This window comes from Mobula hypostoma, chromosome 4 (assembly GCF_963921235.1).
Source record: "Mobula hypostoma chromosome 4, sMobHyp1.1, whole genome shotgun sequence".
NCBI classification, from domain to species: Eukaryota; Metazoa; Chordata; class Chondrichthyes; order Myliobatiformes; family Myliobatidae; genus Mobula; species Mobula hypostoma.
In genome coordinates, this window is record NC_086100.1 from 128,019,448 (window position 1) to 128,038,308 (window position 18,861).

Below are 18,861 nucleotides of genomic sequence, written 5' to 3' on the forward strand. Positions count from 1 at the left end.
AAATTCAGTTCAATTGATTAAAATTCCTTGTTGTAATACTCATTTATGTGGACAAAGTATCAACAAGATGGCACCGCGTACGGCAGCCATGTTGTGAGCTCTGTTCCAAATCTACGGTATACGACTAACTTCTACGATTTCTTAGCATTTTCTGTTCAAGTAGCTGATAGTCACATCAGATACGATAGACTGACCCTTCTGAACTTTGGGAAGATGACATTTACCCACAGTGTGTCACCTTTCCTACACCTGCTTGCGCGATCCATGGGAAACTCATCTCTTACACCTTGGAAGAAGCGCCAGAGGCGAGGGAGAAGGGCTGGCTTCCTGGTGAGGCTGAGACGGCATGCCAATCGACCGCCGCTCCCTAGCATATTCCTGGCTAACGTTCAGTCCCTGGATAACAAGCTCTGTGAACTGAGAGCCAGAATCTCCTATCAGTGGGAAACAAAGGAATGCAACGTTTTGTGCTTCGTGGAGACCTGGCTGATGGAGGAGATACCGGATCATGCCGTCGAGCCCTTTGGGTTCTTCCTGTTCTGGGCAGACAGGTCAAGAAACCTCACTGGGAAGAGTAAAGGAGGAAGGGTATGCTTCATGGTCAACAATGCTTGGTTTGACCCCCAGAATGTGCATCCACTCAAATCCTTTTGTTCCCCAGACCTGGAATACCTGGTGCTGCTGTGCAGCCCCTACTGGCTGCCTAGGGAGTTCACGGCTGTTATCATCACAGCAGTGTACATTCCGGCACAGGCTGATACTGACCTGGCTCGCAAGGAACTGTATGAAACCATCAGCATGTTGGAGACAGCACACCCAGAGGCTGCCTTCATCATCGCCGGTGACTTTAATCGAGCGTCGCTGACAAAAGTCTCTCTGAAGTTTTATCAGCACATTCAGATGTGCACTCATGGAGATAACACACTTGACCACTGCTACACTCCCTTCTGCAACGGTTACAAAGCTCTCCCTCGCCCAGCTTTTGGAAAATCAGATCACTCTTCAATCCTGCTTCTCCCAATGTACAGGCAGAAGCTGAAACAAGAGGCGGCCATAGTTAAAACCGTCCACTGTTGGTCAGACCAATTGGCCTCCATGCTGCAGGACTGCTTCGATGACATCGACTGGAATGTTTTCCATGATGAGGATGTCTCCAAGTTCACTGATGGAGTAACGTGCTTCATCCGGAAGTGTATCGATGATATTGTCCTCCAGAAGTCGGTCAGGGTCTTCCTGAACCAGAAACCCTGGATCAATAGTTCCATGTGAGCAGCACATACAGCGCAACGTCAGGCTTACATTGCTGGAGATCAACTAGAGCTCAAGAAAACCAGCTATGATCTGAGCAAAACCAGCTATGACCTGAGCAAAGCCATCAAGTCTGCAAAACAACAATACAGGGAGAAGATTGAGTCAAGATTCACAATGAACAGCACACGTCTTGTGGCGAGGGCTGCACACCATCGCAGACTTCAAAGCCAAACGTTGTGGTGCCGCCAACATCGTGGCCTCTCTGCCAGATGAGCTCAATCGCTTTTACACTCGGTTCAACGACGCTAACTCTGAGCCTCCGAGGAAAGCCACTACAACCTGCAACCTGGTCATCTCTGAGGCTGTGGTACACAGATGTTTCCAACGAGTGAACAGTCACAAAGCTAAGGGACCAGACAGCATCCCATGGCGAGTACTCAGTGTGCGCAGCACAACTGGCTGGTGTGTTTACAAACATTTTTAATCTCTCCCTCTCCCAGTGTAGAGTGCCCTCCTGCTTCAAATTATCCACAATTGCCCCTGTACCAAAAAAGACCCACGTAACATGCCTAAACGACTGGCGTCCCGTCGCACTCACTGCAATAATAAGCAAATGCTTTGAGAGGCTGGTCAAGGATTACATCTGCAGCTTGCTACCACCCTCACTGGACCACTGACAATTCGCCTACTGACACAACCAATCGACAGATGACACAATAGCCACTGCTCTACATATTGTCTTTACACATCTGAAGAAGAAGGATGCTTATGTGAGAATGCTGTTCTTGGACCACCGTTCAACATTCAAAACCATAGTTCCAACCAGGCATGACAAGAAGCTCAGAGACCTCAACCTTGACCCTGCCTTGTGCAGCTAGATCCTGGACTTGCTGTCAGATCACCAGCAGGTTGTAAGAGTGGGCTTCCTCATCTCCAACCCTCTGACTCTCAATACAGGAGTCCTTCAGGGCTGTGTACTGAGTCCCCTCCTTTACTCCCTGTACACCCATGACTGTATCGCCATCCACAGTGCCAATCTGCTAATTAAATTTGCCGACGACACTACATTGATTGGCCTTATCTCAAACAATAACGAGGTGGCCAACAGGGGAGAAGTCATCTCTCTGACACAGTGGTGTCAAGAAAACAACCTCTCCCTCAGTGTCGCAAAAACAAAGGTGCTGTTTGTGGACTACAGGAGGAATGGAGATGGGCTAACCCCTATTGACATCAATGGATCTAGAGTTGAGAGGATAAACAACTTTAAGTTCCTCAGCATCCACATCACTGAGGACCTCCCGTGGTCTGTACACACCAGCTGTGTGGTGAAAAAGGCACAACAGTGCCTCTTTCACCTTAGACAGTTGAAGAAGTTTGGTGTGGGCCCCCAAATCCTAAGAACTTTCTACAGGGGCACAACTGAGAGCATCCTGACTGGCTGCATCACTGCCTGGTATGGGAACTGTCGTCATCATCATCATCATCAGGTGCCATGCCCAGTTTGAGCTTTGACTGCCATGGCCCACACGCTGCTGTTTCGGGTCAAGTGGATCAATTCATTGGTATTCATTTCCAGTTCTCTGGCTGCTGTCTCCATCATCATTTGTCTTTGTCTTTCTCTTGCTTTCTTCCCTTCAATCTTTCCAATGATTACCGTGCATTCTAACTCCTCTTTCCTAATTACATGTCCAATGAAGTTACGTTGCCTTTTCATGATCTCATACATTATTTCTCTTTTTGTCTTTGCTCTGTTCATGACATCCTCGTCAGATATTCGTTTCGTCCATGATATTCTTATCATCCTCCTCAAAAACCACATCTCTGCTGTTTCAATTCATTTCCTCATGTTACTAGATATTGTCCAACATTGTGAGCCATATAACATAACTGGATAAACGTTACATTTCAGTACTCTGAGGTGGGTTGTCATGCCTAGTTTAGTATTGGTCAATGTACTCTTCATGTCTTTTGCCATCCCTATTCTTCTTTTGATGTCTGATGTCACCCAGCTTCCTAAGTAGCAAAAGTTCTGTACTTGTTTTACGTCTTCCCTGTTTATTCTCAGCCTGCAGATAGGATAGATAGAACAGAGCAAACTGCCGCTGTAAGAATAGATGGAGAAGTGAAACAGTTTACAAAAATCAAGAGAGGCGTTAGACAAGGGTGTGTTTTCTCCCCTGATTTATTTAATGGTAACTGTACCTCCCTTAATCACAGGACTGTGCAGGGAGTGGTGCGGACAGCCCAACGCATCTGTAGTTGTGAACTTCCCACTATTCAGGACATTTACAAGGGCAGGATCATTGGGGACCCAGGTCATCCCAACCACAATCTATTCCAGCTGCTACCATCCGGGAAGCGGTACCGCAGCATAAAAGCCAGAACCAACAGGCTCTGGGGCAGCTTCTTCCACCAGGCCATTAGACTGGTAAACTCACGTTGATTTGAGTGTACTCTATATTACATTGACTGTTCTATTTATTATAAATTATTATAAATTGCGATGATTGCACATGGCACATTTAGACGGAGACGTAATGTAAAAATTTTTACTGGTATGTGAAGGATGTAAAAAATGTAGTCAATTCAAAGGGTTGGGGCTGAATACTTTTACAAGTTATTGTAGGTCAGCATGGAAGTTGGGATAGGGAATTAAAGTACAGGCACTAAAGTAGAAGTTCAAGATCACCTCTGCAGACTGATCACAGATTTTCTGCAAAGCGGTCATTTAATCTGTGTTTAGTTTCTAATAGGAGACCACATTGTCAACACTGAATGCAGTGCACTTACATTAGAAGATCTTCGGTGTTCATGGCGTCTCTACATTGGAGAAGCCAAGCAAAAATCACTGGTCACAGATTTTCAGTCAGAAAAGGCATTCCAGTGGTTTATTAGTAATGGTTCATTAATTTGATCTAATCTTCCCAACTGAATGTGATTTTTGAGCTGAGTTGCTGTATGGGATGAAGGGATAACCAGAGATAGAAACGTTGCATGCTGCTGTGGAATTCTCCATCATTCAGAGGACAGGTTATGAAAGAATGGGGGCTTTCCCTTTTGCTACTTGGATCTGTCATTAAATGAAACGGCAAAATCAGAGAATGGGCAAGGAGAATGTGAATTATCTAGAGAAAACCTGATTTTTAAAAAAAACAGTTGGTCTGTTTATCTTCCCGGGGGGTGGGGGGGAGAGAATGGTTGTCAGATGTGCTTAAGCATTCATGAAGCAGATTTGAGACGCGGAGTTTACATAGATTGTGTCATAGTTTATTTCATTTGTATAAGGAGTTGAATGAGCATGAAGGTCAATGTGCTTACCCATGGTGAAAATTATTTGCAATTTCATTATTTTAAAGCAGAGGCTGGAGGACTTGATTTTTTGATTTCTCAAGTCATTCCCTGCTTAAACAACTTTCTGCTTAGTACCTTACACTAAAACCACATGGCAGCCTACAATTGGAGCATTTCTGTGATGTAGGTGTCACTGAATATGCTTTATGGAATTTATTGCCTTTCTAAACGTCTGTTGTCAGTGGCCACATTAATCTAGAAATGTACTGCACAGAAGGTCCACTTGGCAGTTGTGTCCATACCACCCACAAAAATGCTACTTGGATTAATTCCATGTCCGACATCCTAGTCTATGCTCTATCAGAGGCTAACAATTTAAATGGTCCTTCTGGCCTCCATCACCCATTTCAAGTGGTGACTCACAGATGCCTGTTACTCTGCATGTGGAAAAATGATTAATTTCTCCTTTGATTCCTTTAGTCTCTATTTGGCAAACACAATGGAAAGGGAAGTAGATCCTCCCCTATGGGTGGTGTGGATACAAACTGCCAACTGGACCTTCTGTGCAGTACATTTCTAGATTAATGTGGCCCTCAATATTTAATAAATTCTATTAAATAATCTCCAAAGAAAACTGGCCAAACTGACCCATACCAGTACTTATCAGCCCTGATAAGATCCTTTTGAACATCCTATGCACCCACAAGTGCTATCATATTCTTCCTGTAATGTCACCAAAAATATATACATTATTCTTTCTGTGATCTAGCTAGTCCTTTATGCAGGTGGAGGAGCACTTACAGGACTGCTTTGAATCAGTGGACTGGACAAAATTCAGAGATTCATCTTCAAATCTGAATGAATATGTCAGAGATGTCACTAACTTCATCGGGACCTGAGTGGTGAGTGTGTGCCTTCAAGAACATACCGGATGTACCCAAACCAAAACCTGTGGATGAACCAGGATATTTGCAGTAGGCTGAGGGCTAGATCTGTGGCCTTCAAGACCAGTGATCGAGGACCATACAAGAAGTCAAATTACAACCTATGGAAGGTAATTGGAATCGGATGCACGTCACTCTGGCAGGGTTAGGGTTACAGGCCATTACTTCCTGCAAGGTGAAACCAAACATCATGAATGACTGTGATACTTCACTCCTAGATGAGCTCAGTGCCTTTTATGCACTCTTTAAGTGAATAAAACTATACCTGTGTGGATCCCTGGAGTATATGGTGACCCTATGATCTCTGTCCTGGAGGCTGATGTCACATCTTTTAAGAGGGTGAACGTTCACTAGGCGTTGGGCCCTGATGATGTACCTGGTAAGACATTGAAAACCTGTGCCAACCATATGGCGGGAATCTGCAAGGACATCTTCAAACTCTTACTCTGCATTACTCCTGCAGTCAGAGGTTCCCACCTGCTTTAAAAGAGCAACAATCATACCAGTGCCCAAGAAGAGCAGAGTGAACTGCTTCGATGACTGTTGCCCAGCTGCACTAACATCTACTGTGATGAAGTGCTTTGACATCAACTCCTTCCTAAGCGAGGACCTGGACCCACTGCAATTTGCCTTTTGCCACAATAGGTTCAGAGTGGATGCAATCTTACTGGCTCTCCACTCGGCCTTGTATAACCTGGACAATAGCAATACTTATGACCGGCTTCTGTTTATTGATTACAGCTCAGCATTCAACACAATCATACACTCAGTACTAATCAAGAAGTTCCAATACCTGGGCTCCTGTACCTCCCTCTGCAAATGGATCCTTGACTTCCTCACCAGGAGACCACAGTCAGTACGAATCAGAAATAACATCTCCTCGCTGGCAATCAACACCAGCGCACCTCAAGGATGAATGCTTAGCCCATTGCTGTATTTTCTCTGTGCCCATGACTGTGTGGTTGGGCACAGCTCAAATGCCATCTATAAATTTGCCATTGACACAACTATTGTTGGTGAAATTTAGGTGATAAGGTGATGTACAGCTGTGAGATGAGATTGATCAGCTGGTTGAGTAGTGTCACAGCAACTCATTAAGACCAAGGAATTGGTTGTGAACTTCAGAAATGGGAAGCTAAGGGAACACACGCTAGTTCTCATCAAGGGATCAGCAGTGGAATGGGGGAGCAGTTTCAAGTTCCTGGGATTCAATGTCTCTGAAGATCTAACCTGGGACTAACATATTGATGCAATCTCAAAGAATGACAGCAGCTATGTTTCATTAGGAGTTTGAGAGGATTTGATATGTAACCAGATACTCTAGCAAATTTCTACGATGTACCATGAAGAACATTATAACAGGTTACAATGCCATCTAGTATGGAGGGGCCACTGTGCAGGATCAAAAAAGCTGCAGAAAGATGTAAACTCAGCCAGCTCCATCATGGGCACTGTCTTCCCCAGCAGCGAGGACCTCTTCAAAAATGTGAAATCTGTCATTATAGACTCACATCACCCAGGGCATGCTCTCTTCCCATTGCTACCATCAAGGAAGGGTGATATAGTATGAAGACACACACACTTGCTGTTTTAGTAACAGCTTCTTTTCCTCTATTGGATTTCTCAATGGACAATGAACCTATGTATACTACCTCATATTTCCCCCCTCCCCCATCCCCTCTCCCCCCATAATTTTTAATATATAATTTTATATTTCACTGCCACAAATTAACAATTTTCATGACATATGCCAGTGATATTAAACTTGATTCTGATCCTTATGCAATTTCAGCAGAACATTCCTGCTCTTAAAATGATGTGCTTCATGAAATAAGACATTCCAGCCTGTATCCTGTCTGCCAGCTTATCCTCTGTACGTGCCTGCACATTGAGTTTTCAGGAGCTTTGGACATGCACTGTTCCTTAGCAACATGATTGACCATCCCAAAGTGTAGTCCCCATATGTGTACAGATTAAATTTTCTGTCCACCTCATCATTCTTACTGATATATCCCCACATTTGCAATTCCAAACTGACTGCCACTATTTCTCACAAACAGACCAATCTCTTTCCAAATTGTGCTGGGGTATCTCTAGGGCGCTGGGAGACATCTGATATTTCACTTCATTTGTCAGGATGTAGTCTTCAAGCTACTAATCTGCTGCTTTATCCTGAGCCTATCCTCAAATGCTGTCCAGAGGTGGATACTTCTATAAGCATGTGTTGCCTTTTTGGATAAAAATTCATTGCTTTTAACTTCACTAGTCTAGAAAATGAGTGCACTTTCTTAGTCTCGCCATTTGCTCATCTATAACAGCCACTCCAGTCCAGAATGGAATTATAAGCCAGTATTGTGGTCTGCAGAGTACATTGTTCCATTGCTTAGCCCATTAAACTTTATAATTTGAAGTAACTGGCACTATATTTATGCCACAGTATGATGCATTTTCCTAATGTATCTGAATATGAATTTCCTGAAAACAGGTACAGTTGGGACTGCCATTATGTCCTAAGGTGTGCCCTGCTATTGTTTGCAACTAGATACCGTAGTTTAAAAATAGGCATGTCTCAGGCCTTTCGTCCTGTGAGTATAAATGCAGGATCATTGGATCTAGAGTTCTTCTGGAGTAAAGTTAAAAGAAGGTCTCAAGATTAACTCTGGCATAATAAAGTTATTAAATATTCAGTTCTTCATGCCGCCTTAAGGTGTAAAATGATGCACAGTATTGTGATGCACCATTGGGTTTGTCCCAGGCAAAGTTCCCACCCTTGAAACTGGGGCTAACTTTGAAGATAAAACATAGTTTTTGATTTCAGCAGCAGTTTCCAGTATTGCATGCAATTCATTGTGAATCTGAGACAAACACTTGAATTAATGAGTTGTATAAATCCATATATGCCAGCCGGTGGTGTAGTGGCCTTCAAATCCAGCCGGCCCCTTGCATACTTTCCATCTGTGCTGGGTTGAGCATCGAACTAACAACTCGACCTTGTAAACAAAAAACAAATGCTGAAGAAACGGCAACGTTGCCGCCCGATGCACCACAAGGTGCGGAGAGGAACAACAATAAATCCATTTATGTTTCTAAATTAAAATCTTCAACTGATTAAAACACAGTGCCTGCATTGTTATCATGTACATGTGTTTCTGACTGTTTTTACTTTGTCTTTTGTTTATATATGGTCTGGGTTCTCTTGTTTAATCATAGTTGAACATGTTCTTTCAAGTAAATTCTGTCAACCTTTAATGTTATTTGTTGTTTACATTTTAACTGCATTTATTTGAAATACAACAGGTGGTCTGAAAAACAGACAGAGTGGTCCAGTTGTCATTTCAGATGAAATATCCAAAAATATTGCTCTAGAAAAGCTTGAACAGATGAAAAAATGGAGCATAAGCACCTACAAGGTATGAGCCTTTGAGATGTTTCCCTATCTTATCATCTGTATTACATTGTGCAATTATTGTTTAATTAAAGTTGGAAAATGGCTCCAGGGTTTTAACAATACAAGGTGTTGGCTGTGTGGTTTATATGACTAGTTTGAAATGTTTTACTGTTTAGACATGCCAAACCTTGTAGTCACTCTGGTGCCTTTAGTAATGACAATTTCAAAAAATTCGAAGGCAATTTAGGGAAGAACACCAAATAATTTTTGCTTCAGTAGTAGTGTTTGTATTCAGTTAAGGAAATAAACATTTTTTCACATTTTGGGATCCTTTAATTTCTTCCCCCAACCCACAACTTCCCTCTCCCTCCATTTGTTACGTTTTCTGGTTTATGATCAATGACCTACTCCAAATTGTTCTCTTTTTTTTTTAACCAAAAAATACTTGATCTGTCACTAAAACCCCAGGTAGCAAAGCTTGATTATTTCTGATGCATCTAGAGAGCCATTTCTATCTCCTGTCTTACATTTATAAACCTGATGTGGATAAAGCTCTCTGATATGTGATCCATCCATCTCCTTCACTTTGCACATAATTTAATATTAGTTCACATAGCCAAAAAGAGTAAGTTGATGGTCTGTAATAAAGGAAAAGTACGATTGATTAAATGGTCAAATGGATGCTGGTGCAAGGCAAAAGTGATTAGTCATAGGACAAATCATCATCATCAGGTGCCATGCCCAGTTTGAGCTTTGACTGCCATGGCCCACACACTCCTGTTCTGGGTCGAGTGGATCAATTCACTGGTATTCATTTCCAGTTCTCTGGCTGCTCTCTCCATCATCATTTGTCTTTGCCTTGCTCTTGCTTTCTTCCCTTCAATCTTCCCCATAATTACCGTGCATTCTAACTCCTCTTTCCTAATCACATGTCCAATGAAGTCATGTTGCCTTTTCATGATCTCATACATTATTTCTCTTTTTGTCTTTGCTCTGTTCATGACATCCTCGTAAGATATTCGTTTCGTCCATGATATTCTTTGCATCCTCCTCAAAAATCACATCTCTGCTGCTTCAATTCGTTTCCTTATGTTACTAGATATTGTCCAACATTCTGAGCCATATAACATAACTGGATAAATGTAACATTTCAGTGCTCTGAGGTGGGTTGTCATGCCTAGTTTAGTGTTGGTCAGTATACTGTTCATTCTCATAAAGGTGTCTTCTGCCATCCCTATTCTTCTTTTGATGTCCATGTCACACCTGCCGTCTGATGTCACCCAACTTACTCAGTAGCAAAAGTTCTGTACTTATTTTATGTCTTCACCGTTTATTCTCAGCCTGCAGATAGGATTCTCCTCCTTTTTGGATATAACCATACATTCTGTCTTTTTGCAATTCATAGGTAGACCCATTTTTACACTTTCTTCAACAACTATATCAATTATGATGAAGAAAGGAAAGGCAGCAGGTCCTGATGAATTAGTAATAGAACAAATTATGGCCCTGAAGATTATGGAATTGAAAAACTTACTGATTTAATCAATCCACACACGCAAACTGCTGGTGGAATGCAGCAGGCCAGGCAGCATCTATAGGAAGAGGTACAGTCGACGTTTCAGGCTGAGACCCTTCATCAGGACTGACCAAAAGAAGAGATAGTCAGAGATTTGAAAGTGGGAGGTTCCACCAGCATTTTGTGTGTTGCTTGAATTTCCAGCATCTGGAGATTTTCTCATGTTTGCCTGAGTGAATCAATGACATTTATGAGACAAAATCAGTATTTATCACTCTTCCTAAGAAACCTGAAGCAATAGAAAGTGAATTACATAGAACCATAAGTTTAATGAGCCATATCACTAAGATACGTATAAGAATTTTGATGACAGGAGTTAAAAATAAGATACAAGCTGAAACAGGTAAAGAACAAAGTAATTTTGTGAAAGACAAAGGTACAAGAAACACGATACTATCAGAATGAGCTATTCAAGTACAAAAAGATTTGTTTGGTTTATCGACTACACAAAAGCATTTGATAAAGTGAAGCACAATAATTTATTTGAAATATCACAGGGAACTCTAGATCTAGATTCGAAAGACCTCTCCCTAAATCAGAAATCTGTACTGAGAACAAACTGCCACTGTAAGAATAGATGGAGAAGTGAGTCAGTTTACGAAAATCAAGAGAGGCATTAGACAAGGGTGTGTTTTCTCCCCTGGTTTGTTTAATGTGTACAGTGAAACAATATTACAAAAAATAAGAGACATCTTGGGTATCAAAGTTGGCCGTGAAAACATCAATAATTTTAGATATGCAGATGACACTGTTAATTGCATAGGACAGATAAAGAAGCAAAATATACATCTAGCCTAGAGGAATTGTAAGTGGGGACTAGAGAGCTGTTGTTTTTTTTTAAATTTTATTTAGAAATACAGCGTTGAACAGTCCCTTCTAGCCCAATGAGTTATTCTGCCCAGCAATCCACCTATTTAACCCTAGCCTAATCACAGCACAATCTACAATGACTGATTAACCTACCAACCAGCATGTCCTTAGACGGTGAGAGGAACCCAGAGCGCCCGCCAAGAAGCCCACACGCTTACGGGAAGAACATAAAACTTTCATACAGAGGATGCTGGAATTGAACCCTTGAACTCCCGACACCCCGAGCTGTAAAATTGTCGTGCTTACTGCTACACTACTGTGGCACAATAGTTAGCACTTGCTGTACAAAAATTGGCAATTGTAATGGTTGTTTAAGCTCCAATCAATTTTCCTTCTTGTTAAAAGCTTAATCTATATTAGGAATATTGGAAATAGAAGTACTAATAGATTATTCTGTCTCTCAAGGCTACCCTGCCATCCAGAAAGATATTTTTAAACTACCTTTTGGCACCAACCCCAATCTCTTGATTCTCTTGCTATCTATCCAAAAAAAACTATCAATCTCTGTTGTAAATATATTCAGTGCTTGAACCTCTGCAGCAGTCCTGGGTAATTATAGATGAAAATTTCTTCTCATCTCTGTAAAAACAGCAGGGTTGTCATAGTGGATGGCTTTAATTTCTCCATAATTGACTGGGACTTCCAGTGTAAGTGGCTTAGATGGGGCTGAACTTGCTGGGTGCATCCAAAAGGATTTAGTGGAATAGTATGTAAATAGTCCAGCCAGGGAGGGGCCATAATACATCCTATACGGGGAAATGAGCCTGACCAAGTGATTGCAGGAAGAGATCACAGTTCCTTGTATTTTATGTATAGGTAAGAATAAGGTTGAACCTTAGAAGAGGAGGGTGTAGTGGGATCTGCTACATTGGGAAAAGGCAACCTTATTTAGGTTGGAAACACAAAATAATCTGCAGATGTGAGTGTTATTTAGGTTGGAGCTGGGACGAGAAAACTGGGAGCAGATGTTCATGGGTAGATCAACCTCTGGCATGTAACATTTGTTTAAACACAAGCTGATCAGAGTTCAGAACTGGCATATCTTAGTGAAGAAGAAAGACAAGGTTCCAGATCTAGGGGAGGTAGATGGGGACATGGGAGGGCAAGGGGAGAGGGTGAGGAGCATGGGAGGGATGGGATAGGGAGAGAGAAAGAGAGTGCTGAGGAGGACTGGGGGTGGGAGCAAAGGAGATGGGGAGGCGGGGAGAGGAAGAGACAGTGTATGGAGAGAGAGCGAGTGACAGGGAGGATGGAGGGTGTGAGGGGGCGCTGTGGAGGATGGGGGTATGAGAGACAGGACATCGGGGAGCGCGAGGAGAGAGAATGCCTGGGAGGGTGGGGTGGGGGGGGAGAGATTTACAAGGATGGGGGAGGAGAGAGAGTCATGGAGGGTGGAGGTGGGATGGGTGGGACAGAGAGAATTGGGGAGGCTGGGGCAGGGAGGGAGAAAGAGAAAGTGGCAAGGAGGATGGGGTGGGGGTAAACATTGAAAGGTTGCACCATAGTTACAGTGTAATGCTGAAGTAATAAAACAGTTTTTAGAAGCTCCTCTTTTGAATGATAACTAAAGAATTTATTGGTAGAATAACCTTTCTGATGTTGTTTTGAAGAGAAAATGAATGAGGCAGTTATTTCTAGTGTGTTGTGCAGTATTTGTGCCTTAATTGACATTACTTAAGAAATATTATCACTTTGCTGTTTGAGGTTAATATGTATAGATTGATTGTTTTTCTGAAATTTCTTCAGTCAGTTGTTCTTCAAAAGGATTACTTTTTGCTCTAAAGGTCTTTTGAACAATATTATTTACAGCTTCACAATATAATTTTTTTTACTTGGTTCTTCTGCAGTGTGTAAAATTCAAGCTTTGAATTACTAATTGCTATTTCTAATTTGACTTTCCTTCCATTGGTAATATTTTGATTTGTGGACATTGACTCTTTGAACAGTTTGGTTTTGTGTTAGGGTTAGAATTATGCTTCATTGTGATACCGCTAGAGTTTTAAAAAAAATGTCTATACTTCTCACAAATATGAACAAGATAATTCCACCCAGCCTGTTGGAACTTAGATTATGGCATCTTTATGCAGCTTAGATGTCAGATGTTCAAAATGAATAGACTAAATAGCAATTATGTTTAGAGAAAATTCCTGACAACAGCATTTTGGTGTTCATTAATGTTCAGGTGTTTTCCTTCAAAATGAACCATTAAGGGGGGAAGATTTACCTGTTCAGAAATTTCATATATATCCACTATTATGTAGTGATGCTACTTGAATGAGTAAGATTTGACAGTCTGCAAAGATAAAGATCTTAATATTCAATTACCATATTATCCCAACGTGAGCTATAATTAAAATCTCTAAAATCTGTTCACACCTGTCTGCTGACTTAAATAGTGTCTTTATTCAGTGGCAGATTGTTCGAAGGAATTAGAATTCAACATTTGCACAAATCATATCAACCAACAAGTTATTGATTGCAAAATTTTTCAAACTATCTCCGCGGAACAATCTGAATGCTGCACAATAGAAACTGAGCAACAAATTTCTGAGTAACATTATTCTACACTTTTGAAGCATTCAAAATGTCAGTATAGCAAAACTGAAAAGCGGGAGACTGGATTGAAAACGTGAGTCATTACCTTGTCTGTGTTTGAGTCCCTTAGACCTGTCATATCAGTGACAGATTGTGGAAATAAACCGGGTAGGGTCCTTGCCATTGCTGCTTTGTCACCAAGGAGATTGCTTAAAATTGTATGTAGTATGCAGTGCCTGCCTTTCAGACATTAGCAAGAACACTATGATTCTGATTGATCAAATGAAATCCAGCATACAAAAATGAAAAGATGGAAATGTTGATATTTCCTCTGACTTGGACCAGAGATCTCAGTATCAAAATAGGGAGTCAGCCATTCAGGACATGGTTGAGAAATGTCTTCGCACAAGTGCTAGTAAATATTTGGAGCTCAATACTCAAGAGGGCTGTAGAAGTTGCTGATTATATTCAGGATAGACATCATAAATTCTTTGAATGTTAGGGCAGTAAGGGCTATGAAGTTGGTGCAGGACAGTGGAGCTGAGGTGAAAGATCATATTCAACAGCAGAGCAGTCATGGGATGAATATCCTATTTCTAATTATATTTCTTAATTTTTGTTCTACACAAAACATGAGTAATTTTTATTGCCATTCTTTTTAAAAATAGTTGATTCTTGTTCATTCCTTTTCACCTTATCAGTTTCTTCTGCCTCGTCCTGGCACTTCTATAACCAATATGGACTTTCCCCCTCGCCTGTTCCTCTCTACCCCCCCCCCCCAGCGTACCCATTGGCACATCTGTTTCCATGTTGTATCTGGGACTCAATGATTTGGGTGTGAATTTTCAGCTAATTGTAAACCTTTGGAAAACCACATGCTAAGCAAATTGGCTGTGGACTTCGCAGCTTCTGTAAGGGTTGTGCCTTTATTAGGTGTTTATGAATTGAGTAATAAACTAAGTTAAATTTATATGTTGGTAATCAGATTCTGAACCATAAACTACATTGAATAAATTCCTTTTTATTAATATTACTTATTATTAGTTTTTTTTCCCCTCATTTACCGGATTTTACCAAACCACTTCTATTTTCAGAAGTTCTTGTATTCTGGTGAAATCTTCAATATTTTCACAGTGCACAAGACAAGTCCTATCTGAAAGGTTGGGACGTGGCTCAAAGACTGTGGATCTGGAACTTGAGTCACAGATCGAAATACTCAGAGACACGAAGAAACGGTATGAAAATCTCCTGCGACTAGCTCGGCAGATGTCAGCACAATTTTACCAAGTGGTGCAGACACAGCGACAACTTGGAGATGCTTTTGGAGAACTTAGTGTGAAATCACCTGAACTTCATGTAAGTCCTCTATTCTTAAATACTTCTACTGACTTAACCATTTAAAAATAATCTGTTGTGAGACATCAGTTAATCATTTTAATTGTGATTCCTGTTAGGGTACCATAGAGTAGTTGTTTTCTGATTTAAGAAACACGAGAAATAGCAGCAGGGGTGAGTCATGCAGCAACTCAAACAAGCTCTGCCATTCGTTGGGCAACTCCACTTTCCAGTCTGATTCCATTACATTGACTTCCATCTATTTCAATAATCTGCACTACTTAGCACGGTATATATTCAACAACTCTGCCTTCCTGGTGTAGAATATTCAAAAGGCTAATAACACCCTGAAGAAACTCTTCCTGAAGATGGCCCTTTATTCTTTAACTACACATCTGTGCTTCAGATTTACCCAGGTGTTGAAATGTCTTCTCGTCATTCAGTCCTTCAAGGAGGGCCCTGTTGTGTCAGAAGGGCCTGTTACCATGCTATGTCTCTAAATATAAAATAAATGAACAGAGAAGTTTTACCAGATATATAAAGTTTTGTTTTTAAGTCAACCGGCTAAAAAGACTGACATGGGACCTGCAGCGTCTCAAGGCCATCCGAATGTTACTCCTTTTTTTTTAAGCAATCATAGGCTATGGATTCCCCTATATTGCTGGGAAGTACACTTTGAGAGCATCCTTTAATTTTCTTCCTCTGTCCACATGATAATCTTGCTGTGACAAGGCTCAAAATAATGCATCTATTTTGTGGGTCTAGTTCCAGGCAGGCAAACATTGTGATCTGCTTATTGGAGTGATGGGCCCATCATTGCAACCAGAATGTTAGTGTTTTAGGCCTGGAAGAGGATGCTGATATTCGTTTAAGCAACACACACAAAATGCTGGAGGAACTCAGCAGGCCAGGCAGCATCTATGGAAAAAAGTAGTCGACATTTTGGGCCGAAACCCTTCTGCAGGATTGGAGAAAAAAGGCTGAGGAGTAGATTTAAAAGGTGGGGGATGGGAGGAGGGAAACACAAGGTGATAGGTGAAGCCTGCAGGGAGAGGGATGAATTAAAGAGCTGGGGTTGATTGGTGAAAGAGACAGAAGGCCATGGAAGAAAGAAAAAGGGGGGAGAAGCACCAGAGGGAGGTGATGGGCAGGCAAGGAGATAAGGTGAGAGAGGGAAAAGGGGATTGGGAATGGTGAAGGGGGAGCATTACTGGAAGTTTGAGAAATTGATGTTCATGCCATCAGGTTGGAGGCTACCCAAACGTAATATAAGGTGTTGTTCCTCCAACCTAAAGGCTGATTTATACTTGTGCGTCAAATGTACGCCGGAGGTATGGCATAGCCGCATACCCTTCACTGTACTCTACACCGAACCCTACGTCGTAGCCTAACGCGCACCTCTCCCAAAATGTAACTATACGTCGCGGTGATGCAAACTGAAACAACTGTGATTGGTCTGCCTGGTGGCATCGCATTTCCTCCTACGCTGCAATAGCTTCCCATTGGACGACTGAAGGGCAGGGAAGGAACTCTGGCTGCAATACTTTCCGTAAAGCTTTACAGATCTCCGAAATTATGGAGAACATTGTGCTTGATGCCAGTTTGTAGCTAGTTGCTACAGCCTGTTGACTTCCACCTGAAGCTAAAACTCGAATGGTGATTGCCAGTCTACTGTGCGTACACTGATGTGAAATAAATGGTTGGAGACGATGAACCGAATCGTCAAATCTACCTGCCGACATCCGAAAATACTTGAAATGCATTTCCTCGTCCATGTCTCTCAGTGGCCGGACAAGCACAGAAAATTCACCCTCCTTCAGTTTCAGTCGTCATTGTTTGAAGTTTGCGTTTCTCAACACAGTGGCATAGAAACCCCACCGCCAACTAGTGTTTTGGCAGTGAATTGCAGAACGACGCAGACACACCACGGCACAAGTATAAATGCTCACAACGGCGTAGCCCGCTTGCATAGGCTACGGCGTAAGCTAGCATGCGCAAGTATAAATTACCCTTAAGTGTGGCCTTATCATAAAGGCCATAGATGGTAGTGAGTGAGGAGGTGTAGCACTTGGTTTGCTTGCAAGGATAAGTAGAGGGTGAATGGAGAAGGGAGTTGTGTAGGGAACAATCCCTGCGGAAAGCAGAAAGTGGGGTGGGGGGAGGAAAAGATGTGCTGGGCAGTGGGATCCTGTTGGAGGTGGCGGAAGTTTTGGAGAATTGTGTGCTGGATGCAGAAGCAGATGGGGTGGTAGGTGAGGACAAGAGGAACCCTATCCCTGATAGGGTGGCGGGAGGATGGGGTAACAGCAGACGTGCATGAAATGGAAGAGATGTGGTTGAGGGCAACGTTGATGGTGGAGGAAGGGAAACCCTTTCCTTTGAAAAAGGAGGACATCTCCTTCATTCTGAAATGAAAACCCTCATCCTGAGAGTAGATGTGGCAGAGAAGGAGAAATTGAGAGAAGAGTATGGCGATTTTACAAGTAGTAGGGTGGGATGCGGTATAGTCGAGGTAGCTGTGAGAGTCCATGTATTGGTAATGGACATCGGTGGATAAGCTGTCTCTGGAGATGGAGACAGCGAGATTGAGAAAAGGAAGGGAGGTGTCAGAAATTGACCTGGTGAATTTGAAGATTATCCTCCCTCACTACCATTTAGGTTCTTAAAACAGTCCTTCCAGGTGAGGTGACACTTCACCTGTGAGTCTGTTGGGGTCATTTACTGTATTTGGTACTCCTTGTGTAGCCTCCTGTATGTCGGTGAGACCCGATCTAGATTGGGAGACCGATTCGCCGAGCATCTACGCTCTATTCACCAGAACAAGCAGGATCTCCCAGTGGCCACGCATTTTAATTCCGCTTCCCATTCCCATTCCCACTCTCATTCCAATATACCCATCCATGGTCTCCTCCACTGTTGTGATGAGGCTACGCTTAGGTTGTATTCCGTTTGGGTAGCCTCCAACCTGATGGCATGAACATCGACTTCTCAAATTTCCATCGCCTCCCTCTGGCGCTCCTCCCCCTTTTTTCCTTCCTCCATGGCCTTGTGTCTCTTTCACTAATCAACTTCCCAGCTCTTTACTTCATCCCTCTCCCTCCAGGTTTCACCTATCACCTGGTGTTTCTCTCTTCCCACCCCCACTGTTTAAATTTACTCCTCAGCTTTTTTTCTCCAGTCCTGCCAAAGGATTTTGCATAAAATGTCGACTGTCCTTTTTTTCTATAGATGCTGCCTGGCCTGCTGGGTTCCTCCAGCATTTTGTGTGTGTTGCTTGGATTTCCAGCATTTGCAGATTTTCTCTCTGGCTTTGCAGGATCATTGGTGGTAATTGTCCAGTTCTTTCACTACTTTATGTACATACTATAGTTCCTGATTTAAGCATGTAAGAGGGTAGGATCACAACTGCTAAGTCAATGGTAAATTTTCTTGGGCTTGAGGTGTGGATTTTTAAAATGTTTATTCCTCCCTTGAAATCAAAAGCAGTGCCTACAGTTTTGGTTCCAATGCCATCTTCATTTCCTCAATAAGGGCATTATATTTGTGGTCTCCTGGTAGGTTGTGAATTTTTCAGATTCTTGAGACTTTTGGAAGATCTCATATAATTAATTGTCCATCTTGCAGCTACTTGCTCTCAGACTCCTGGAAATGGACTGTCAGGTGTCGGGGAC

The 18,861-nt window shown here is 42.2% G+C and overlaps 1 protein-coding gene across 4 annotated transcripts in view; it reads left to right on the top strand.

Moving 5' to 3' along the window:
- LOC134345594 (arfaptin-1-like) overlaps positions 1–18,861 on the top strand; it is a 140,034-nt gene that overhangs the window by 96,859 nt on the left and 24,314 nt on the right. For 3 of the 4 annotated variants that reach the window (XM_063046491.1, XM_063046492.1, XM_063046490.1), the window contains 3 exons: positions 8,784–8,896; positions 14,990–15,211; positions 18,419–18,517. In XM_063046491.1, coding sequence (XP_062902561.1) covers positions 8,784–8,896; positions 14,990–15,211; positions 18,419–18,517 — 434 coding nt within the window. The remainder of the gene's footprint in view (positions 1–8,783; positions 8,897–14,989; positions 15,212–18,418; positions 18,518–18,861) is intronic. The other variant, XM_063046493.1, reaches the window with a different exon arrangement.